Here is a 26,328-nt window from a genome sequence, read left to right as displayed (position 1 = left end):
CTGTACATACTGTACCTCATGGCATTTGAAGTAGCAAAATGATTTTTGCAAGTTGTACACTCCATGATGAAGTACTCAAGATGATCTATTAAATGTCCTAGAGTAGGAATGGAATAAAAGAAGATATTGTACTCATAATTATTGTGAATACTACTGCAGTAGCTAAGAACAAGTTAGGCTATATCATGCACAAATCTATTTGAGGAAAAATATGGATTAGAAGTTAGTCTAGAATAAATGAAAGATTCAATTATACGTTTTTAATTATAATTTGTTTACATATTTAAAAATGCATAAAAGAAAGATACACAATAAATTAATATACTCAAGATTTATAAAAGGCAGCAAGGAATATGCCCAGCAGGAAATACAGTAATATGATTTACAGCAGGAAATTCAGTATTATGATTTAGAATTATTCTAAATCATCATTATTATTGTATACCTTGAGAAATTAGTGTCCATAATGCATTTTCAGGTTAATTATAGGGTATTAATACCCTTGTTTCCTATACTTGTTTCGCATACTTATTTTTTAAAGATCGGAGGGCGGAATAAAAATAATGAATGTAAACAGTGTAGTATGAGGATAGATGGTTTAATGCTTTGAAAATTTACATAATTCGGAAGAAATACACATCCTTTTGGAGATTTCAAGGCAGAGGCGGGTGTAGTAAAAATAAACAAGAACTTGCATTTTTTCTGAAATTTCCAATTTTTTGTGGTGGCAAGTGTGCTAATCGACCATAAAAAAATTTTCAATTTTATTAAAAATCATCATTACTGGTGGGTGGTGGATTCGCTAAACAAGGTATTAAAAAAAGTCTTGCCTACTACTGTGCTATGCCTTGCCTCAGACACTAAACTTTCTTTTAAAAAAGAACCAGTAAAATTTTGCCCAGGCTCAGTGTTCTTATATTTTGGCCAATTTCAGGCTCAAAATATTCTTATTTTGTTCTTACTGTATTTTACACAGTTTTCAAACATAGAAAATTATTATTGTACAGTAGTATACAGTACTACTGTTACTGCAATGTAGATGAAAATGGCCCCGGAAAAAATGGCCCCTGAAAAAAAGGCCACGGAAAAAAAAGGCCCTAGAAAAAACATCTAACTGTACTGTATACAAAGGGTATCAAAGTCACAACAAGGTGCAAATACAGTTTTTTGGTTTTTCCATTTAAAAAAAAATGAAAAATTAGAAAACCTAATTTGCCATTTTACCTCAGCTTCAATTTGTTCTTAATTTTTAAGCAATTTCAGCCTCAGTGTTCTTATAAAAAAGTGTACAGTACTAGGAAAGAAAATACAATACAATTCCTATACATTTGTTCTTACAATGGGGTATAAGTATCATACAGTAGGGATATAAGCATCTGTTTTTAAGCATTCATTTGTATGACTCTTCCCAAGATCTATACTACCATGTACATTCCTATCTTCTTTAGCTTCATACAATTATATTCCGGTTCAACAGGAATTTGTTTAATTCTTCCTGTTACTACTAGTATGCAGTCAGCTGTACTCTTTCATGTTATGACCTTGGTGCTTAATCTTTGCTACTTCTTTGAAGTTGTAATAAAATTTTGATTTATATGAGGGATTACCTTAATGGTAGGCCTACTGTACTTTAATTTGTAAGATATAAAATAATAAAATAAAAATGCAAATTTACTAAACTGTACATGTACATCAATATTGGTTGACTATACTGGTAAATCTTTGTTTACTTTATAATTGCTTAAGTAAGTAATTCTGTTGGATAATTAAGTTTGCAACACTAGAATGATCTCGCATGGTTTTTTTTGTGTGGTTCTTGGTTGAGTTTATTTGGTTGAGTTGTACGTAGCAGGTACCATACTACTGTATTTAGGTTGAGTGGAGACAACTACTCTACAGTAGGTTTACCCATGCACAGTAGACATGTGTTTATAATAATCATAATTGTTGTCTTAGTATTATTATTGTGAAAATATAATTTATTGTTATAATTGAAATTGGTTTTACACTTGGGAAGCTTGTTGTATCCCGGCTTGGCTTTCTACTAATTCTACAATGCCATTCATATAGTGCTACAGTACAGTACATACCTGTACAATGAACACAGTATTCAGTAGTTTGTTGTAAACCAGTTAGGGTAGTGCACTGAATCATTTGTACAGCCTACAGGGAAACTACTGTATGCTAAAAAAGATCAGCAATATCTTGTGTAGATTGCAAACTTGATCACTTTCTGGATTGGATTGGATTTATTCTGTGTAAACACCAAGGATAGCCCACGAAAGTCTAGAAGAAGACTTATTTCCAGTGGGGTCCTTCTGGTGGTGATTGGGCAGTATGTCACCGGGAGACAATCCCCTACTCTTATCTGAAGAGTGTACTGCGTTTTTTAACGTGCACATGGGCCATAAATGCACACAGGACCAACAACTTAAACGTCTCACCTGAAAGACAGTGTGCTATTGTAACTTGTATTTTAGTCCTCCAGCTGAAACACAAGGAGAGGCAGCGATGGGAATTGAACTGGGGACCTAGAGATCTCCACGGTTCAGCGCAAACACAGTAGCTACCACCAGATTAGCTGACTGAGCTACTGTAAGCTGCTCTCTTTCTACAGATGAGGGTAGAAAAATTTGGTTACCCAAATATTTTTTATAAAACTAATTGGCGTAGAAATAAAAGAATTATATTTTACTGACACTGTCAGACAAAAATGTGACTTTTAGTTTGTAAAGAATGCATGCATCCCAGTAGATTCTACTGTATTGACCACTGTAGTGAGAGTAGGCCTACTGTAAGATTCATGAACTTTTTAATCCCATTTAAAAATTTGTTGTGCTTGGCAGCTAAATTAATGACATACGAAAAACAAAGTACAATAGAATTGTAACTCCCATAGTGGATGATAAAACTCAATTTTGTGATGTTTGATAAATAATGTCAGAAATTTTACTTGAATGTGCTTTTTTTTGAACAGCAAATTGTGATGCATGATGATATTATGTTCCTGAAAGGTGAGCGAAACTTGAGCTAATGTTTGTACCACAGGTGGCCATTCATACCTCATCATAATAAAGTGTGTTTGCAGACTAATGCAGTTTTTTTTTCCTAGCATGCATTTGAAAATGTCGGATGATAACATTTCCAACCCTTTTGCAACTTGCCACTGTTCATTAACACACTCGAAATGTTTTATGACAAATTTGTGATTTGATCATTTATATGTGCCATGATGATGTCAAATCACGCTCATGTATGGGCACGTCACATAATATCGTATAAAACTGGGTAGTGTACATTCAGAGGTTTACTATGTACCGTAGTACAGTATTGAGTATTATTATACATACAGATAAAGTGTCATCAGCCGTTGACATTAAAAGTAATCTAATTTTATCGCATTCCACTACTGTGTATAGGCCTACATCACTGTGTTAAAAAAATTGTATGATCTGTATTCAGTTGTAACAAAATTATTTAACTGCATCATCTTATTCTAGCAATTAGATCACAATATACACTTTTTTTTTTTATAAAAACACATTTTATAAGAACACTGAGGCTGAGATTGCTAAAAAAATAAGAACAAAAATAAAGGCTCGGTAAAATGTCGAATGAGTTTTTCTTGCAGTAGAACCTCATTTTTACGTACCTTAGTTATACGAACCCTCAGTTTTACGTACGCCTCGTACCGATGATGACGTCATCTAAACCCTCAAAATATTTAAAACAAACGGCCCTTTTCAGGGCCATCATAATGTATAAAGAGATTTGTTACTTCTGTCTGCTTATTGTTTACTTATAACAATAAACAAACCCTATGCAAAGTATTTGCGTTCAACAGCAATGTTGCTATTGTAATCTAAAGCTGCCTGGACTTGAGCGAGATGAACCGACGGTACTCAAAATAATTTCTTTCCTACTTCGCTTTGTTCGGAAAACTCCTTTGACAAAATTTTCTACATGAAGTAATACCAGGGAACAGTAAAATTTTAACTTGTCTGAGTTTACTGAGCTGGGTAGGAATAATTTCGTGCATAAATGCTAATTGGTTGGCTTTCCCAGTGCATACAGTGCACATGGTTTTACTGTAGTTTGTCTCATCAGGCCCAGACAACACCGTAGCTCTGTTGTTTGGAGTATTCATGAAGGGGAATTCCCAAGTTATACCTTTGTCGTATAGGTAATCTTACAACATTTTCATGTTCTTTAGTTAAATAAAAGATATAAAGTGATGAATTAACACACTAGACACATGGTTTTATTTAACACTTTATTATGACATCGTAAAGTGATAGATAAAAACACTAAACAAATGGATTTATTTTTCTGGCCTAGGTAACATCGTTCGTTCATAACATACATTTATTGAGTGTTAAGTACGTATTAGGTCAACGGTCACCACAAGTGTATCCAAACCTTAATTTTACGAATACCCAGATTTACATACACTCTCCAGCACCATACTGTATGTAAAATTGAGGTTCTAGTATTAAAAACACATGAAAAACCAACAAATCAAGCTACAGTAGTCGCATACAGTAACGGCAGTAACTGTGACTATGTTACCCTCTATGATACCATAATGTATTGCTATAACAATAATTTTCTATCTTTGAAAAGTATGTGAAAAATAAGAACATTTTGGGCCTGTTTAAAATTGGCCAAAAAATAAGAAAACTAAGTCTGGGGAAATTTTACTGGTTCTTAAAATAAATACAGTGTACTTGTATAATAACCACAGAGTTTGAATTTGATTCCATATGGAATAATGTTGACTTGCCTAATTTCTTCCCATAGGGATAAAATACTGTATTGTAGGTAGAGTTTTTGTAAACACAGTAGACTACATAATGTATTTTAAAATAGAACCTGAATCAAGCTCATTTGAATATATGAATGATGTAGTATTTTTATAATAAGAAAAGGTGACATAAGAAAAATCTAATAATTATATCAAGTTTGTGGGGTTTTTTTTCAAAGAATAATGATACCAATAAAATAATAGATATATGTAGCAATTAATTAATAATGGGGAAGATTTAACATAAACAGTAGTATTATACTGTAGGCCTAAGAGTTCGCACAAAGAGATCAAACCTTCAAAGCATGGATAGTGGACACAACAATCAGTATTGTTGCAGGAAAATATAGAATATTTCCCTTTTTTTCTAAGTGTTTCACAATAAAAAATGGATTGCAAGGCAAATTTGCTGTACACAAGAACTATCAAACACACTACACCTAGGTAGTCTAGACTGGCCCTCTTTCAATAAATTAATCATTGCAGTCTACGCCTAGGCTATGAATGTGTTGTTGTTTCTTCAAGTCATTAAACCCCACTCAAAAGGAGTGAAGCCTCACGCTGTGCGCATTGCTGAATTTATATGGACAAATTTACCAGAAAAAATTTTTCAAGTGGGAGACACTGTGTACCGGTATATCAATTTGGAGAATGTTGAAAATTTTAGAAAAATTGTTTTGAGCTTCAAACATCATTAAAGTTATATATAAATATTATTTGCTTTTGAAATTGGCTGTCCCAGTTTATTAAACACAGTGATAGATTATTAATAAACAAATACAATTTCACAATATCAATCAAGAGGATCTTAACCTTTAACCTCTACAAGAGGATCTTAACCTTTAACCTCTCCACGTAAGCCAATCAAGAGATAATTGAATCGCAAGATGCTACAATGGTTGTTACCTACTTTAGGCCGTTTGTATTATAATCGTTCCATACTTTAACATTGATTTTCTGAATAGAATTCAGCATTATAGTATGGCATATACAATAACAGTTAACAATACCTGTACAGAATTTAATACAATACTATACAGCTCAGGAAAAATACTAATTACCATATAATTTTTTAGTATGTACTTATCTCTGGTAAATTAACTTAGAATGTAATATGCTTACGATCATTTAAAAAAAAAATTGAAATATTTGTGGTCTAAATTAATATTCAACTATGGTACATAATCAATATAATTCATATTTATACTGTTCCTTGAAATTTCATTAAAAATTCAAAATACTATGATAAAACTGTACTACAGGGTCTTCAATTGGCAACCTGCAAGCTAAATATTTTTATTGGCAATGTTGTGAGAACATTCTTTTGGAAGACATGAGTGCAACGGATGATGGACTGTGTCTGTGCTACAGTAGGTCCCCATCTGCCTTAAATGCTTTATGATTCATTTTTAGTGAATGAAATTAAATAAAAAGAAAGAAGAAAAACAAGGAAAAATTATGTAAATTGTCATTGTACAAAAAACGTAATACAAAGTTTTTGTAAATATTAACTCTTTTTGTTTAAAATTGGCTTGTATTATAGTAAAATGTGATGAGACAGGGTAACAATATTTGTTCATATAAATTCTTCATTACTCTGATGAAAAATAATTTATTTTATTTGATTTTTTTATGTCAACGTTACTGTATGGCATAAACATCTGTGAAGTGTAATAAAAAAAAATGCATTTCTTCCGGTTGGCAGGTAAGCTAACACACTGATCATTAACAGTGGGTGGTGGATTTGTAGAAAACATAAAGAAATCCTTGCTTACCGGTAATTGTGAAAGTACACAGCATGACTGTAGGTGTACTGAATTAAACTGTATATTCAATAGAAACCAATGGTTTGAGACCAATTTTTTTTTTATTGTTGGTCAATTAAACTCCCACCTATGTGCAGTACCAGTACTTTCATGCTATTGTGTTAATTCCTACGGAACACATGCTGACTGGCAGTGTACCTATACGACAAAAGTTAAGTTCACACTAGAACCTTAACATCCAGATCAGGAGCTAACTGTAGCTGAACTGTTAATATGCGAGTGAGAACCCCTGATCGGTTTGTTCTAACCGTTCCCAGGAAGTGGATACACTATCGGTTTAGGGAGCATTATTAGTTACCAAGTTGACATCATTTCTATCATTAACAAATCAAACATATACATTTCCAATTTCCAACTTCCTGTACCATTGCCCCACTGTCATTTTCTTAATATCTGGATCGGGGATTTTCTTGTATGAACGCAATGGTAAGAGCTTATATTATTAATCTGAAGCCTGGTACCTATGGTGTATTTGAAAGATAGTCAAAAGTTTTAACTACAAGAAATGTTTAAGCAGGTGATGGCCTTATCCGTATTCTCTCTGTAGCTGAACTAGAAAATATGAGAATTTTTAAATCAATGAATCTAAAAAATGTCCATGTCATCCATGATTATGCAGGACACACCCACTTTTTCTAACACTGGTATCTCGGAAAAAATGTAGTCTGATTGAACTGTGTGACGAAGGTTCCTAAAAACCTAAAGAGTTTAATCAAAACACAAGACTGAAACTTTCAGCACCTCTCCCCTTTTCATTAATTTGGCACATACAGTAATGATTTGGACACATAGACACATACAGTATTTATAGTGCTGTTTTGTTATTCTAATTGGCTGGTAATTTAAAGATAAGGTTGGTAACTTACTTGAGCAGTTCAATGTTTCAATCATGTTTTAAGGGGTTTTCCACATTTCTCTGATCTTAAAATATGGCAGCAGTTTGCTATTTGCTAACTATTATTTCTTTATGTTGTATATTGAAAGTACTCAATGTGTAGGTGTATTTAATCAAACTGTTATGTATTTCAATATAAAATTTCATGTATTTATTTTTTGTTGGTCAATTAAACTCCCACATACTAATACCAGTACTTCCATGATTCTATTGTCCCAAACTCCTACAGAACACATGCTGACAATGTACTTCAATTCTGCAGGCGTGTCTATTTTTTGTTATGGCATTCTACAATGCTATAAGCCTATAAGGCCGTTCAGTGATTAACGGTTTATTCTTTTTAAAAGATTTCATTAGTTCTTCATTCATTCCACCTGTGTATTCATTTCACCCATAAGTTATTTTTTATCATTTATTGGTTCAATAATCATTAATTATGCTTTTGTTAAAAAATATTTAGCCTTTTTCATCTTTAAACTGTCAATCCTTTCATGTATTGTCAACTCTATATAAATCATGTACAGTATTCCCGCATTCTGTGGTTATTGTATTTTATAATTTTTGTTTAAATTTATTAATTATTTTTTAAAAATTTATCTACAGGATGGTGGTTCTTTAGATCTTGTATTAAAAAGAGCAGATAAAATACCAGAAAGGATTCTGGGAAAAGTCACAATAGCTGTAAGTTTATTATAAATGTTCATAAATTATATTTTGCCCACAAATTCCATGTGTGATCGATGGAGTTAACCATATTTATAATTCAAATGTCTGGTAAAATAATACTTTGTATTAAATGTTAAACAAGCAATCAATTTTCGTATTACCTGTTACTTCCTGATGGGAAAATTAATTTTAATTGCAGATGATAGTATCAAAGAACGTATAAGGGTCACAGAACCTACAAGGTGTCCAACATGTCTGACGGGATCCCAAACCAAAGGACCTGCTGGAGCCTCGGTCCGAGTCTTGGAATAAAAAGTCCCTGGTGTAGAGTTCACGGGAAGAGGGGGGAATGCCCTCCCTGCCCTCGCTGGCACCATCACTGAAGGGGACATCCCTATTAAGGGTAAATTCATATAAGGGGACAATTTTTTTTGGCCACAAAGCAAAGGAAATTATATCTTTTATTATTACAGCCAACCTCTATTTGGGGGGACACTTCTTTCATGGATACACTTTTTTTGGTCCCAAAAATGTCCCCTTAATAGGTGTTCGACTGTAGTGTCAGCTACTCCTGGTTGAATAGAGATAGTAGAGGTTCTTTCCGAAAACACTAGTGTTCTATGTTATTGATTGTTTGTTGACATGTCCATCAATTGATTTTGATGATAGTTTAAAATTTAATACTGTAAATGCTATTAAAAATGTAAATGTTATTGATGTTTTTTTGTTGTCAGGTTTTGAGGGGTTTGTCATATTTAAGAGTAAATCACAACATAATGCACAGAGGTAAGATTTTACTAATTGTTTTTTTGGTGAGTGGTGGTAATGATTTGGTGGATATTGACTGTATTTTATTATTAATGATGTCTATGATGACAAGGAAATTCAAAGAAACCACATTAAAATCAAGAAAACAGTTTTTACATTAAATTTCCAGAAAAACCATGGACAAAAGCACATTAAAACATTTTAAATTATAAAAGGCCTATAAAATTTATAGATAATGATAAATGATATCCTAAAAAACCCCTAAATGTTAGATTTTTAACTTCTAAATTTTATTCTTTATCTTATGTAGGTCTTGGTTGATAACTCGATGACAAGCATAACTAGAGTCTTAAGTGGCTGTGTAATATGGTTGTCCCCTGTTAGCCATTTCAGAATAGAAATCATACGCTTACTATAATTAGCAAATATTTTTCTGTTCGTTCTCCCCGAGCAGTGCTCGGATTGATTAGACGGTTTAGTGACATTCACCGTGATTCACTGACCACAGCACGTTCACTACAGTATGTCAAAGATTTAATGCAATGTAATTTGTGTTTTATTATTAATGTGTGTATGTTTGTTTAGGTCAGGTTTTTTATAGTGATAATAACTCATTTATTATAATATTGATATGTTTTTACTAACTGTCATTTTCCCCGAAAAGCTTTTGCAGGATTAACTGATCTGCCTTTGCCAATGGTTTTTTAACACCTATACAGTACACAATTGAAAGAATGAATCAGAACTATACAAACAAAATACAAATGTTAGTACTGCGCAGCTATGATATAGTTTTAATGAACTAAATGCAGGATATTAATTTACTATAAAATGGTTTAATATTGTTAACATTATGAGGGTTACAGTTTTATAATAAATTGTATTATATAATAAATAACTAAACATAATTTGTGTACCCATTCCAAATGAAAAAACAAAATATGATATTAACAATATTTGTTTTTATACTGCTTTATTTCTGTATTGTATTAAAGATAATGTTAAATGATTGCAGCATCATTACAATATCTCCTCTCCCCCTTCCAGTTATTGGATTCATAATGAGAATGTGCCAGTTCTTTTTCTCCCTGAGGAGTATTCCAAATCCTGCTGGAGCAAGGCTGGAGAGCAATGCATCAGACCATTTCCATGTAGTGCCAGAGTCATGATGATTTCATGCTCTGGGGTTCGGGAGAAATAAGTGTAAAAATAACGTGCCTGAAAGGGGATTTGAACCCCAACCTCGAGTTTAAAAGACAGATCCTCAACTGCTTCACTAATCACTTCTACCACTTCTACTCAGTCATCATGAAAATCTACATTTTCTGTGATTGCTACTGTTTTGCTGTAGACATGTACAATATAAGAAATGACAACAACACTTTTATGACTACAGTAACTATAAAATTTAATAGCTTTAGCTTTCGTGGACTTTATCATTAGACTAACACAGCTATACCTTTTATTTATTATGTAGAACGATGTAGGCCTAGTCTTTTTGCATTTTTAGCTTCGTTAGCTTCAAAATTTTGAATAAAAACCTACTTAACATACCCTAATCACATTTTGAACATGGATTTACGTCCGACTCCATTTATCACAGTATTGTACAGTACATTGTGTTGAGAACATATTTTTACAGTAGCATTTCATTTCGTATGGCATTGAATGTATTTAAGTACTGTCACTAATTTGCTGAATGATTTACATGACCTTTAACCCTTTTTGAGGGATTTCCTTGCATACCTGTCACATGGTTTAATTGGTTTATCAATCAATATTCAGTTGTGGTTAAGTATTGTATGTGCTCGTTCACACACAGACAGCAACTGTGTACAACACAGAGTGCACTGAACAGAACATATAGAGAATGTTAATTCAATTCTTGATTTATTTATGGTTTGTGGTGTTATTGATGATGGGAATGGCAATGAAGATGAGAATGAACATAGTGTTTTTTTAATTTCTTTTTTTAAAACCACATTTAAATACTAATCGTCCGTCTTCGGCAAACTTCATCAGTTAATTGACGTGTCATCGCAGGTGTAGTGTGTTGTGGTGCGCCCTCCACCATGTTCTTATGGTCGGAAAATCATTGTTTGAGATAACCAGAATAATTTCTTACAAGAGAATGAACATGAAGGGGATGAGAATGAATATGATGATAAATGGAGATGAAATTAATGATGAGGATGAAAAAGTTGGTAATGATGAGAATGAGAGTGAAGATCGTGAGAATATTTGATAAAAATGACTGATTAGAATGAGAATTAAGAATCATGAGGATGAAAATGATAGAATATGGGGATAATAATAGTGATAATAATTAGATTGATGGTGATAAAATTGATATAGGATGAGGATGATGAGAATAAAAATGATGGTACTGTAAGAATTAAAATAAAGATGAGAATAAAATCTATGAGAATGGATTTATAGTAAGAGATTGATGATGCGGATGAGGATGTTGAGGAAAAGAATGATGATGATGATTACGATGATGATGATCATGATGATGATGATAAAAGTGACAATGAAGGCTGATGAGGATGAGTATGAGTATGGGAGTAATGACATTGAGGATGGCGATGGTGAGAATGATAAAGATAATGGTGATGATCAAGCATAGTGAGAATTAATAGTTATAAATAGGAATTGTGAGAATGTGACTGGAATGGTGATGAAAATTATAAGGATATGAATGAGAAAGATGAGAATGGTGAAGTAGTGAGAAGATAATGTAGTATTAATGACTTATTGAATAAAGTTTGTGGTTTAAAATAAATTTTTTACCAGCCAAATTAAGGTAGGATTTATTGCAAAGAATGGTACATTTTATAAAATAAAATATTTTTCTGTACAAATTTTTATAGTTACCAGCTAATAATTTTATATGTTAGTTTTTAGCAGTTCAAATACTTAGCTGCTTTATTTTAAATAATCCATTTCAAATACTGTATCAGTGACAGTAATAATAATAATAATAATAATAATAATAATAAAGTAAGAACTTATATAGCGCCATTTAAAAAACCGAAGTAATTATCAGTGGCGCTTCATGTTATTGTTGGAATAAGTGCGTTTTGAGTGATTTTTAAAATAAAGCAAAAGATGTTGATTTTTTAATGTGAAGTGGTAGTGCGTTCCAGAGTGTGGCTGCAGCAAATGAAAATGATCTGTGTCCGAAGGTCTTAGTGTTGGTGCGAGGGACAGAAATTAAATTGAGATCAGATGAACGTAGGCAATGGCCAGGCACATATTTGGGAAGAAGTTGATTAATGTATTTATATAGAGACCTATTAAAAGTTTATTATAGCATTATTAGTTGATATTAATATGATTTAATCAAATACTTTAATTTTTATTTTTTGTCACCCAAGATGTAAAACCATCAAACATTCTGGTGAACTCAAGAGGTGAAATCAAGATGTGTGATTTTGGCGTAAGTGGTCAGCTGATCGATTCGATGGCAAACTCCTTCGTTGGTACGCGGTCCTACATGTCGGTGAGTACTTGTTACTTAGTTGTATCCAGTATCCTCAATGTGAAAGGTATCCTCAATACTAACATGAGGCTGGCCATCCTAAAAGCAGCGTACTGTTGCTAATAGTTGAACTGAGTAGCATTTAAGAATGTGGCATTGTTAATGCTTTACAGAGATATCTTCATAATGAGACACAGATATTTTAGTTTTCGTGCTCGCTACGAGAAAAGGTTAAATTTATTTTAGCCAATTTAAACCATAACGTATACAATATGGTATTTTTCTGTTAATTAGAAACTTTTTTTTTTCAAATTTTCAATTGTAAGCCAATAACGTACTTCAGATAATAAACGATAATGTGCCATGTAGAAACCTATTTCAAGGTGCAACATAATATACAAAGAGAGAAAGCCAAAAAATAAAATAAGAATTAAAAAAAAGTCAACGATACTGTATAATAAGGAATAAGTTTGCAGTACAACAAAAATTTTGAACATGTTTTTAAATTTGATTTGAAAACATTGATTAAACTGCAATTAGAATATAAAAAAGTACAGTAATAAAGTGAGAAATATTGATTGGTTATTAGGTCAGTTGATAAAGTTCTTATAGTATGGCTATGCTATTTCAAGACTATTTCCAGACCATACTTAAGAAGTTATTTCAATTCTATATCCTCCCATCCTCCTGTCCTATAACAGTTCAACACTAACCATATTGGATATTATCTGCATGGAATACTGTACATGACGTTCAATTTGATTTAAAATTCTTGCCTGATTCAGTACTAAGAGTAGTGACAGGTCTATAAAACAAGTTAAATTGGATTAACTTGGAAGACGATATAAACATTGTAAATTGTATGTGTTAAGAAATTGATCAAGTCCATATTGCATGATTTGTGATGAGAATATATTTAATTTCAACATTTCATGATTAAATTCCATAAAATATGATGATCATAAAATGTGATGAACTTAAAATGGTTTCTTCATGTGGGTGAGGTGTTTCTTGTAATGAATTCTATGAAGACAATATTAAAGTAGCTTGTATTTCATTGTCATCAATATTCAGTTGTGAATTCAAAGGGGGAAGATGGGTGGGAGTGGGGGGCAGTCAGCCTGCCAGCATCCTTCTTTTAAATAATAAAAAAAAATTAAAGATTGAAAAAAAAAGAAAATTATTCAAATTTGAGCCCGAGAGTGCTATTTCCGGCCATCTAGATGTGCCGTAATCATATAATTTCAGGCCTCAGGTCCAACCATGGTGGGGCTGAGGTGGGTGGACCCTGTATCTGTGAAAGTCTCTCACTGGGCCCCCTCTTACTAATTCCTGGATCCGCCAATAAGCAATTAGTAGAGCTCCACATAGTACACTACATGAAAATTATTATACGAAGGTTGGATTTAATGCTTGAAAAAATGTCCTGAGGGCCTGAAATGTCCGAAGGAAATTTTTGAATGCATTAAACCTAACCTAAGTATAAAAATTTTCCGCTAGTGTAAGATGCATGCTCTACTAATTGATTTAGGTCAATCGCCGTCTTTTAATGTTAGCTTTGATAACCAACTGTTGTAGCAGTCATCGGTTGCTATATAGTGTATGATCAGTATACTGTGTGCGTATTTACATTTAGCCGTGCGTATGCTGATTTGTGCTCCTACACATCAGCAGTACAGTACGGATACGATGAATAACTATTTTGTAATTTGTATTGTGTTAGTAGAACTTGTTTGTCAAAGAAATAAACTTTTTTAAAAGCATGTCCAGACAGGTAAAAATCGTGAGACGATTTCATAACTACGCAAGAGTACGACCTATGCTAGTAAGGAGGCCTCAGCGGCCTCCTGCCTGGCCGTGGGCCTACATCTAATTCGTTCCTTGAGTCTTTAAAATAGGTCTAGAATATTCTTATTATAAACGTTCAGTTTGCTTAGTTTATTAGGGTTCATTGATTCAAGGAATTGCTTTAATTGTTTATACTTAATATTGAATTTAAAGTAACTTTCTTCAGGTTCTAATTAACCTTGTTCTATGAAAGTAATTACAATTCAATTTTCAACGCGTTGCGCGTTATCTTCGCGGTGACGAAAAAATGAGGAATTTTTTTTTGCACATGAACGTAGAAGAAATCAAGCCAAGCGTCCACTAATTGAAAAATTATTAGACTGTGGGGGATAGGCAAACAACATTGGGAGTTCAGTGATGACGTCACGATTGACTTACAATAATATGGTCTATGTCTATTATAGTAGACTAATAAAATGCAATTACTCATTTCCTAAAACTTTAAAAATGTATTTAACCAAATAACAGGTGTGCAGAACCAATATTTAATGTTTCTACCATACAGTATATTGGGCAACATTAGGGTTATTTTCACAATAAAAGTTTTGTGTGTTTAATGCCTTTAGGAAAATATAACTCTGACAGTTTTAACTGTCTATAGTAGGCCTGCTAATTTGCATTTTTATTGTAAACATAAAATTCAGTTGACTGTTTAAGTATCAAACATACAGTCCCACACACAATCTGTAGTTTCTCATGTGCTATTATTAGCAACACAACTAAAACCACCTTCATTATACCATTAATATTTTTTGATTGTCAAATTTTATGGCCAGACTATTTCCACATACTGTAAGAGCAAAAATACTCTGTTGCTGAATTGAATTTTTAGTTTTTGAACCATGGAAAGCAAACTTCTTTTACTTAGTATTTTGACAATAACTTGAACTTGAAAATGGGAAAATCATGATTGATCAGAATATGAATCATTTTAAAATTCTTGATTTATGGCTAACCATTGCTTACAGTATTATCCTATCTGGATTGGCTGATAGAATTTTAACCAATTGGCTCAGTAGTTAAAATAACCCATTGGTAGACCAATCAAAAGTATGGACAAAACAAATAATAAGATGACCTCAGAAACAAAGCACATAACACACATCTGGCCTACAACCAAGATCGCTGGCTTCAACAAATAGCATGACAATATCTAAGATGAAATATTTTTGTGTTGAATGGTTTATAAACATTTTTTTTTAGTATTTTCCTATTGATATTTTTGTTAATTTAGCCTGAGCGCTTACAGGGAACTCACTACACTGTTCAATCTGACATCTGGAGCATGGGTTTGTCTTTAGTTGAAATGGCAATAGGCCGGTATCCTGTCCCACCACCAGATGATAAAGAAATTGCACAGATCTTCAAGCTAAAGTATGAGGAGCCAAAGAAATCGCTTCCACCAGTGACAACTAGACCGCCAGGAAGGCCGATGGCGAGTAAGTCATGTTACTTTGTCTTTATAAGATGCTAATATCACACTAGTCATGTTTACAACATTATGAAAATTCAAATAGAAAAAAAATTGTTATAAATGTTAACTTACTTAAAGCTTTGCATTGTTTTGATTGGCTCACATCATACTGTACAGTAATTCAGCTGAGCCTGCATTATTATTATTATTTATTCTGTCTTTCTACTGCATGCACTTTCAGTACTTGTGTGCTGTTTTTCAAAGTGGTACAGTTTCATAAAATACAAAAGTTAAAAGAAAAGGAATTAAAAAACATACATATATTTAAATAGATACAGAGATCCCAATTCTCCCGAGAATTGCGGGTTTCTCCCGATTTTTGAGGCCGTCTCCCGCCCTCCCGATTTTTATTAATATCTCCCGATTTTTTTAAATATCCCGAAAATTTCACGAAAAATGTGATTTCCACGATGTCATAGAGCAATGAAACAAAATTTCTTATCTTAAGCCAATATACTATGGCGCTCGCTCAGCCATAAAATGTCATAAACAAGGCCAGGGCGTTGTTATTTAAGTTGTTTATCAAAATAACAACTCAGGGCAAGGCAGGCCTAGATCCGTGGTAGGAGAACCGCCTTGTTTATCCTCTATGTTACGATCTTTTGCATCCAGTGCCGGCCGACCTCATTCAATGAGATGGATGTCAGTTGAGTAAATAAATTTCAACAAATAGTAACGAAATTAGAAATCACATGGGAATGGATGGGGCCTGAAGTTTTCGCCGCGAAGATTTGGAACAGAATCGGTGCATAAAAATTACTTTTTCTTTCAAGTAAGCTTCAGTTCTTTAATAACAATACTAAAAAAATTATAGTTAATAGGTTTTGGTAGTAAGCAGTCTTCCGAAAAATGAAGTTTATTTTAATATCGATCCCGAAATACATGTAGGGCTTAGGCCTAGGCTCTATCTGCAACACTGCAGGGTATGTACTGTATGTGTGTTGTGTTGGGTGGGCGTGTAGATGTGTATAAGAGACAGGTACGAAGCCTACGCACAGGAACGGTATTAGGCCTAGTTACGCACGTATAGATGGAGCCTTGCGAGGCAGGATTTAATGTTTTTTTCATGGCATTATGTACCAGTTCTTATAGGCTAGACATATATAAATGCTGACTTAAAACATGTAGTTAGTATGATTTACTAACTAAATTAAAATATATATATTTTTTTTAATTTTTCAGCAAACGTGTGAATCTTGCAAGTTGCAGTTACCATAAAGGATATAAAAATATTTTCATCATTTTTACAAATTTTTATTGTACTAGATAAGGGAGGAGATGCTCGACCAATGGCCATTTTTGAGCTTCTTGAATACATAGTCAATGATGTAAGTTTTGTTTCCTTAATTCATGGGAGAATGCTGTTGGGCAAGGAATACTCCCCAGCAATAGGGGAAGGGTTGTTCATTGTGTTTGGATGTTTATGTATCTAAAGCCGAGTACTTGCTGCATAGTACGACCATCGACCATGGAATCCAGCTCCGCTTAGATAGAGTTATATGACACAACACTGTCTGCTGTTTGTCGATGGCAGCCTGAACGGATTGTCATTAAATATGATCTGTTGCTAGCATGACTTGGCGTTAAGTTCTCCATAGAATCCCGTCGGCTGAGGACTGTCGGGCTTATTGAGTACCTGGCTTTGAGATTAGTGAGGGTCCCAAATCTCTCGAGTAGCATGATTTTCCATAAACTCCTCAGGGTCTCCCGCACATCCACATTAAGCAAAAATCTCCCGGAAAGAACGCATTTCATGAAAATGCTGGCTCCAGTCTTCAGATACAGTACTTTCACTGCCACTGCCTTTTGGAACTTGCTGCTTAGACTGTTCCATAACTCTACCTTCCCTGCTTCAATTCACTGGCTTAGGCTTCACTGAAGAACTCCTTAATATCTGAATGTAACCAACAAATATACAGTATAAACATTAACTCACTATGTTTATCTTTCAGGCACCACCCAAATTACCAAGAGCTGTATTTTCAGAAGAATTTGTCAATTTCGTAGACAAATGGTTAGTAGTCTCCATTTTTTTTTTGTAGTTGTGCTTATACAAAAGTTTTGGTGTTTTGTGTCTTGCATTTAATTACACTACATGACACAAACAATATCCATTATTCTGTTAATTATAGATGGAGTGAAACTTAGAAATGACTGTCAGATTATTCATTGTGTCTTTAACTTTCTTGCTTTTTGTAGCTTAATCAAGAATCCACAAGAGAGGGCGAATCTGAAGTACCTATTAGTAAGTATTGGTCGATTGACTGATTAATTGATTTATATAAAGTTTCATTGATTATTTGTTTATTAGATTTGTATTGAATTGTATGAGTATTTTTATTCAGTAGAAAATCACATACAAAAACAGTCCATTGTAGCATATGGTGTGACTGATATATAAAATTACAAATCGAAATTATACAGATTACAAAAAATAATGTTTAATTTTAAATAAAAATTACATAGAAAAACATTAAAAATAGACAGACGATGGCAAAATTACAGACAATAGTTGCAATAGATAATATTCAAGTAAGATTAACAATTGAGTGTATACTGTATACAATTTTTTTTATATTAAATATCATATACATTATTAGTTTAATAATTAATAAGTTTTATTAAACCAAATATTTACTGATTGGTTGATTAATTTAAGATTACAGTAAAGTTGATTGATTATTGGTTTATTAGATATTCATTGATTATGAAGAAGATTCTCTCTCGAGTAGTATACCATGTTTTTTGCAATGGCTTAATTTAAGTCCTCAAATTTTTCTCATCGATTATGAAGGTAAACTAAACAATATGTTGATTGATTGATTAATTGATTGATTTATTAGATTTTAAAAACCTATTTCATCAGGGTCATAATGCAGGGGTCCAAGTTGGAAGAAGTCATTGTTTAAACAAGCTTTCATTGCTCATATATTTTGGTTTTGCTACTTGTCTCCCCGGCATACAGTGGCAGTGCTACGGTGGGAGGAGTATTTCCCCCCCCCCCAAGTTTCCCCCCCCCCCCCCCCCCCAGAAAAGAAGAAAAACCACAATTAGTCTAGGAGAAATAATAAATGTATTTTTTACATATTAGTGGACTATCTATATGTAAAATCGATTAAATAAGCCTCTGAAACCCCTAAATTGTCATGACCACGCCAACTTTCTCTCATCGGGGACCTTTCCCCCTCCCCAGATTTCAAATGCTGGTGCCGCCACTGCCTGCATAATGTCTGTAGTTCCCTGGTAATATAAAGTTATATTTTTTCTGAAACCCCTAAATTGTCATGACCACGCCGACTTTTCTCTCATCGGGGACCTTTCCCCCTCCCCAGATTTCAAATGCTGGTGCCGCAACTGCCTGCATAATGTCTGTAGTTCCCTGGTAATATAAAGTTATATTTTTTTTTGGACATTGGCCTCTACATCCGTTAAATGTTTTTTTTTGGATCTAACACCTGTAGAAAATAACTCCCTTTCACAGTATTCCTTTCATTTTTTTGCGATGGCTTAATAAATCCTCAAATTTTTCTCAGATCCACCCATTCACCAAGAAGTCTGAGGCAGAAGAAGTTGATCTAGCAGGTTGGCTTTGTACAACAATGGACCTAAAGAAAAACTCACCCTCAGCCCAGTCTGTGTAAACTCCAGAGGGCACTGTTTAAGACAATCAAATCCAGTTATATCAGAAAAAAAAATAGAGATGATATAATGTATAGGTATACATACTTATGATGTATGTGGTTATATGAGGTTTGAACACATGCATCATGTGTGATTCATGTGTGTGTGTGTGTCTCGAGTCCCTCCCTCTTGTTCTGTAGTCAAATGCTTACTAGATACATCGTATGTAATGGTTGCTGGATAGAGGGAACTCTTTGAATATGACTGACAAGATACTCTTTTATAAGTATGATTGAAAGGAAAGTGTTAGCATAATTGTATCAAATATGGTAATAAATGAAAGTAGTTAGATGATAACAAAGTGATAGAATTGATAACATGGTTGTGATCAATGATTAACAGTACCTATCCTCATACCCCCCCCTCCCTTCCCCCCCCCCCCATATTATGTTTCTATTCAGTGATATAAGAGCTTAGTATATATTATTTACAGTTTTTATGTTGATGATGGATGTAATGTAAACATTGCATCATTTTGCAATATTATGGCAAAATACAGCTTAAGATGTTGAGGACATTTAAATCTTCACAGATGCATTAAATGAATTAGAAAATAATTTGTTCACAAATACATTAAAAACCGAAATATATTTCCTTATCAAAATTGTATTTATAATTTATAATATTTAGTTAATTTATTATTATGTTTATCATTCTGTTTCAAAATGTTATTACTTTTTATAATTACAATGATACTGTAATAATATAATTGTGTGCATTGTTTTTATCATTTCTATTGTAATTCATAATATATAGATTAATGGTTTTAACTTACGATATTAGGCCTATATCATAGGCTTTGTTTTCGTAGTGCTGAATTGTACTATAGAAATAGTCTTGTTATTCTCCACGGAAACATGGCAGTTGTCACATTTTGAAGCACAAAATGATGGGTTGCACCAATGATTTTATAAGTAATAATCCATGTGTAATACAAACCTAGAGAGGGCTCTCTAATAATTTGATCAGTGAGACACTAATTATATGTCTTCCTACCATGTGAGTGTGCTTAGACATTTTTCCTGCTATCATGCAGCACCCTTTTAAGTTTCATTAGAGTAATTCACAAAATTCTTTAAAAGTAAATGTTATGCTGGGAGCAGGAGGTGCCTATGGATGCAAATTAACTCCAATAATTGGATTAACATGCTGAAAATGACCATTGGAATCGAGATTTAGTTCTGCATTCTCAATCTTCACGCCCCCATCCCCAGGCCGAAAAACAAGCTTTCGCCCCTGCCATTATTATACTGACAGCGAATGCGCAAAACCTTACTACTTTTAGAAGTTTACCAAGGTAAAACTAATACAATATGAACATGATTTTAGGCTTTAGACTCTAGGGACTACTGGAAAATTGCATTCTTTTTGTCGGGTGGCAGCAATGTCAGATTGAAATGAAAATCAAGAAAAGTGTAGAACTAAAATGTATAATATGTACTTATTATATTCTACTTGTATGTATGACAATAGATTGAATTTGGCTAAGATGAGCCTTACTGCTAATTCTTCCCATTGTTTTCCCTGTGGTCGCATTCCCTGACCTTGCATTAATTTCCTGGACATCTTATGGTTTTTTCCAAGTGAGTGTATTTCCATAATGTAAACAAATTCTGAAATATGTTAACCCTCATTTGTTATGAGTTATTTGAAAATATTATTTTAAATTGATGTATGTTTATTTAAGAATGATGTATTATTTTATTACACAAAGGATATTATTTGTATTTTATGTATTATAATGTGTGCATGGAAGTACAATATACATATATACATATACTAGTATGCATACATAATTATATATCATAATATATAATTATATATTTATATGCATTTACATGTATATATTATATATATATTTATATAATTATGTGAATAGTACATGCGATACAGATCTTTTAGTGTGAAGTATCTTAGTATATTGTATGATTAATTTAACGAATATATAAAATATTATGCACAATCATTGACAATACTGTGATACAATGCCCGATTTGTGATTAGGTATCTTACTTAGAAATGTGCTTTTTAAAATGATTTTTTTAGGTGTCAAATATTAGTTGTAATTTACAAATTCTGTCTGCTTGATAATGATTGGCATGACTAAAAAATATTTGCTGCCCCCATAATGTTAGCAGCCTTTACTGTGTTTGCTGCCCTCATAAGGGCAATCATAGATTGTATAAAATTTCTGTAGATCTTTAGATAGATGGTTATTTTTTGAAAGTAGATTAGACAAGTTCTTTGTGCTTTTCTGTTGAACTTTTCAACTGTTGCTAATATCATGCTGCCTTCAAAATATATAAATTTAACTTAATAGTATTAACTAATAATTATTATAATTTTAAATACAAACAACAATGCTTCCCAGAGTGATGCTATTACGAAAACTGTAGTATTTTACTGTAAATTATAGTGTGGAACTGACTCAGAGACATAATATCTAACAAAACAAGTTAGTACTTACTGTAGTTGGCCCATTAATGAGAACATCACTTATATAATAATAGAATGGTCCTTTTCATGACATAACTTGTATTGCATTCCATTGCAATAAATGATCTTGATGATCTTGTAGAATTATGTATAACATTGGCTGAAATAATGCAGGCTTACTACCTATATTTTATGATAGTATTTTGTTCTTGTTATAGATACCAGATAATTTTGTAATCATATAATACTTAGTCATTTATCTCTGAATAAAAACAAAATTAAATGAAATACTTGCACAAAAATGATATTCCATATATTAAATTATATTTTATTTAATCCTGATGTATGAACCAATATTATATCATGATCTTTTGTAAAACCAAAACCATGTTAATAAAACATGGTTATATACATTTAATTAAACAAATAGAATGGTTGTTAGCTGTGTATTGTACATAATTAAACATTGATATGTTATAATTATTATTTCTATTATTATGTAATGTTATTCTGTTCTAACATTGTAAAAGATTGTATGAAAGAAAGTTCAGCTAAACAAACGTCTGTCAATAATGTAATAAATCTATAAAGCATGAGACAAACTGATTTGATTTTTCTTTTTCACAATTTATCATTAATACTATTAATCATGAGTCAACACATGTTTACTCATCAAAGCATCTTACTAAAAATATCCATAAGACACATTTTACTTTATTCAGTAAATCCTTCAAAAAACTTCCGAGTAATATTTAATTTAATGGTACAGACATTAAATTGTGATCACGACAAAATAACTTGACTTAAAAAAACTTAACTGGTGACCATATATATCTAACATTTACAACAACATATCCTGTTATTTTGCTGTTATCCTGTTAAACTGCATTATGTTTTGCTTGACCAAATACTTAAAACCATTTACAACAGCCTCATACTACCATATCTTAACTATGGTATTTTAGCATGGGGTAATGCCGGCAAAGTTCATCTCAACTAAGTTCATCTTATATAGAACTCGCTTCAATTAAAATTGCAAAACTGCTCAAGAATCTCCCAATTCAAAGAAAAGATTAAAAATCTTTTATATTGTAGATAACCATTAAATAATATTATCTATTGTCAAACAGTTCCAATTATTATACTCTTATTAAGCCTGTAGTATTTATTTATTAGAAGTTTAGAGTAAGTTTACATAATGTAATTTAGAACATGTCACTTGAAATATATCTTGAACTAGTAATGGCATTTACAAAATTTCTGGCATATGCGCTAGAACAGGCATTGAGGATGATGATAGTTTTTAGTAAAATATATATTTTCTCTATCAGGATGTGAAATTTCCTATTATTGTTTTGATGCTGTAGCTATGAGACCAATTCGTGTACTACACGATTCTATTTTCCCATTCGGACATTTGTTTTACAGCATTCATTTTAGAAAGAAGCCCCCCCCCCCACCATTTACTTTGCAAAAGTGGCATCGCAAAGAAGCCCATCGAAAGCTCACAAAAAATAGAAGCCAAAGGCTTCAGTTAGAGGTTTTACGACGTTAATGATAGGCCAGCGCCTTAATCACAAAAGCTGAAACCCATTGGAGTTTTTAATTACTAGTTTTTTTTCCACATTTTATAACTAAAAAAAAGTATATATGTAGTAGGATCTCTGTGGGCTGCCTGATATTAAATTATAATGCAATACAGTAGAACCTCGATTTTACGTACGGTATGGGACCGGAGGGCGTACGTAAATCGGGGGATTCGTAAAATAGAGGTTGGGTTATAATTTGTGGTAACCTTTGACCTAATACGTACATAACGCTCAATATACGTCCGTATGTATGAACGAACGATGTTACCTAGCTGGCTAGCTAGACCAAGCCTCTACTAGGGCCTAGGCCTACGAATAAAACCATGTGTTTTTATTCATCACTTTACGATGTCATAATAAAGTGTTCAAATAAAACCGTGTGTCTAGTGTATTAATTCATCACTTTATATCTTTTATTTAAATAAAGAACATGAAAATATTGTAAGATAATACCTATAACTATACAACAAAGGTATAACTTAGGAATCCTCCTTCATGCCTATTTTAAACAACAGAGCTGTGGTGTTGTCTGGGCCTGTTGAGACAAACTAAACCCATGAGCGCTGCACTGGCATCGGTAGTTGTTCATCTCACTTAGTTCACGTGGTTTTAGATTATAACAACACGGTATTAGACTCAATCAACTTTGCTGTTTAATGAAAATACGTTGCATTATGGTTTGTTTATTGTTATAGTTTATTGTTATAGTCTTTTTACTTATGGTTGCTCTGAAAAGGGCCGTTTGTTTTAAATATTTTCGGGGTTTTTGATGACATCATCGTCGATACGAGGCGTACGTAAAACCGAGGATTCGTATAACTGGGGTACGTAAAAACGAGGTTCTACTGTACTGTAATACAACATTATATTGATCCACTACATCGTCGCACTGGCATCGACGTTGATATGACATCGCCAATTATGACCCGGATGCGACGCATACGTCAAAGGATCAATCTCAATTGTTTCAGTTAAGCTAAAGAGTTGAAACGGTCTTAACATGTTCTATGGGGCGGGCGAACTCTAGTAACTAAAAACTTTCAGGCGTTTTGGCTCCTTAGAATTGAGACAGTGGGTGTATAAGGGCGAGACAAGAGAGGTCCTACCACCCCAAGAGAGTCTCAATGGGCATCTCATCGGTCACCGTAGGGATTTTGGCCCAGTGGCCGAGGTATCACCCTTGGGAAAAATTCACTTTTAATTACGCCGGAGTTAAATTTACATGAGTGTTAAAAGACATTTAAACAGAAAACCATCATATAAGCAACTTTAATTGGGCTAGTAAGCTCATAATAGTCAAGTCATCTCTTGGTCAGTATTTAGTAGGCCTATACGGAATTTGATTAAATACAAAATGAAATGAAGTTTAAAGTAAGATCTCCGACGAATTCATTCAATCGCATCCAACTTAATTTAAAGAAATATGAATCGTTTTAGTTCTCACATTGCCAACATATCCTCATATTTTATACCATTTTAGATAAATTTTAATAATATACAGTACCCAAATTTCAAATTTTATATAAGTTTGTTTTATTTTATAGAAAGAGTAAAATTAATGTTTTGGGAGGTCAAATTGAATAGTAATTTAGGTCACTTTGTTGGACTGCTGCTTTTCCCCTCCGCCACCCTCTTCTTGTGTTTATCCGTCTTATTGTACCATTAGTACAGAAAAAAAACCAAACAAATTAAATGAAATTCAATACTCTCCAAATCAACCCCAAAAAGTACAAACATGATCATATTTCAGTAAATGATGGAGGCATACATTGCGCGTTTTTATGTAGAACACTTAACACAATTTAATTTGATGAATAGCCTATATAATTCATGAAAACCAACCTGGGGTGGATGCAGTATTTAGAGGTAGGGGGTACGTGAGAGTCCACACGATCTCAGGCCCACCATGGTTGGGGCTGAGGCGCAAAAATATTGAGAATATGCACCTCTATGTGCCTGGAAATTGCACTCTCATACCTTAAAAATTGTACAGGTACTATAATGTTCATATCAACAATGCAATAGAAAAATGATTAATACAATTCGGGGGCGGGGTGGGGTGCGATCGCACCGTTGCACTACCCTGCATCCACCCCAGGTTTAGTAATTTATGAATTACTAAAAAGGATTAAGAATAAGGAAAATTATAATCACTGATCATACCGAGGTCCTTGTTAAGTCCGAATACGTGGGTTTTGTGTTTGATTATGTGTCTCATTCAGATATGCGCCTTTTATTAAGGGATGGGAAATTACTGGCAATGAGAGTAGGGCCTACAGCGCATGTTATTTATAGAATGGCCGGGGGAGTTGAAGTGGTCGGCTACAGGGAAACCCTACTATGATTGCGGATGGATTGTTTGTGGTTGTTGAATCTGAGTCTGAATTTGGTGCCAGTCTCACCAATGTACGATCCTTCTTAATCCTTTTTAGTAATTCATATGACTATTATTATTATTATTATTATTATTATTATTATTATTATTATTATTATTATTATTATTATTATCATTATTATTACTATTATTTTCATTATTATTATATTACCTATATTATTTTTTTTATTTTAACGTATAGACCCATTGACTTTATATATTTTCTATCACATCTGTATTTTTTTGATTGCCTATTTTTGTTTAGTATGCCTTTTTTATTCAGTCATTATATAGGCCTATATATATATATATATATATATATATATATATATAAATAATCAAAGAAAGGTAAATACGGTGTTCAAATAAAGGACTTAATAAATACATCGTGTAGCATAGCTCTCAACGAATGTAGTCCTGTAAATAAATGAATAAAGAAATTGTGTAATAAAATGCCTCTGGCGGGACTCGAACCTGCGACCT

General features: G+C 32.9%; 1 protein-coding gene across 1 annotated transcript in view; it reads left to right on the top strand.

Moving 5' to 3' along the window:
* The window catches only part of LOC117120283 (dual specificity mitogen-activated protein kinase kinase 1-like), a 32,650-nt gene extending 12,030 nt beyond the window's left edge, over positions 1-20,620 (top strand). The window contains exons 4-11 of the mRNA XM_033265293.1: positions 8,129-8,206; positions 8,926-8,977; positions 12,340-12,464; positions 15,526-15,730; positions 17,032-17,093; positions 17,718-17,779; positions 17,965-18,010; positions 19,299-20,620. Coding sequence (XP_033121184.1) covers positions 8,129-8,206; positions 8,926-8,977; positions 12,340-12,464; positions 15,526-15,730; positions 17,032-17,093; positions 17,718-17,779; positions 17,965-18,010; positions 19,299-19,406 — 738 coding nt within the window. The 3' untranslated portion in view covers positions 19,407-20,620. The remainder of the gene's footprint in view (positions 1-8,128; positions 8,207-8,925; positions 8,978-12,339; positions 12,465-15,525; positions 15,731-17,031; positions 17,094-17,717; positions 17,780-17,964; positions 18,011-19,298) is intronic.
* Positions 20,621-26,328: the final 5,708 nt, after the last annotated feature.

The sequence above is a fragment of the Anneissia japonica genome, unplaced genomic scaffold (genome assembly GCF_011630105.1).
Source record: "Anneissia japonica isolate Jap-2015-1 unplaced genomic scaffold, ASM1163010v1 scaffold284947_len354889_cov159, whole genome shotgun sequence".
NCBI classification, from domain to species: Eukaryota; Metazoa; Echinodermata; class Crinoidea; order Comatulida; family Comatulidae; genus Anneissia; species Anneissia japonica.
Note: the sequence above shows the minus strand (reverse complement) of the source record. Positions and strands in the feature narration are given on the sequence as shown.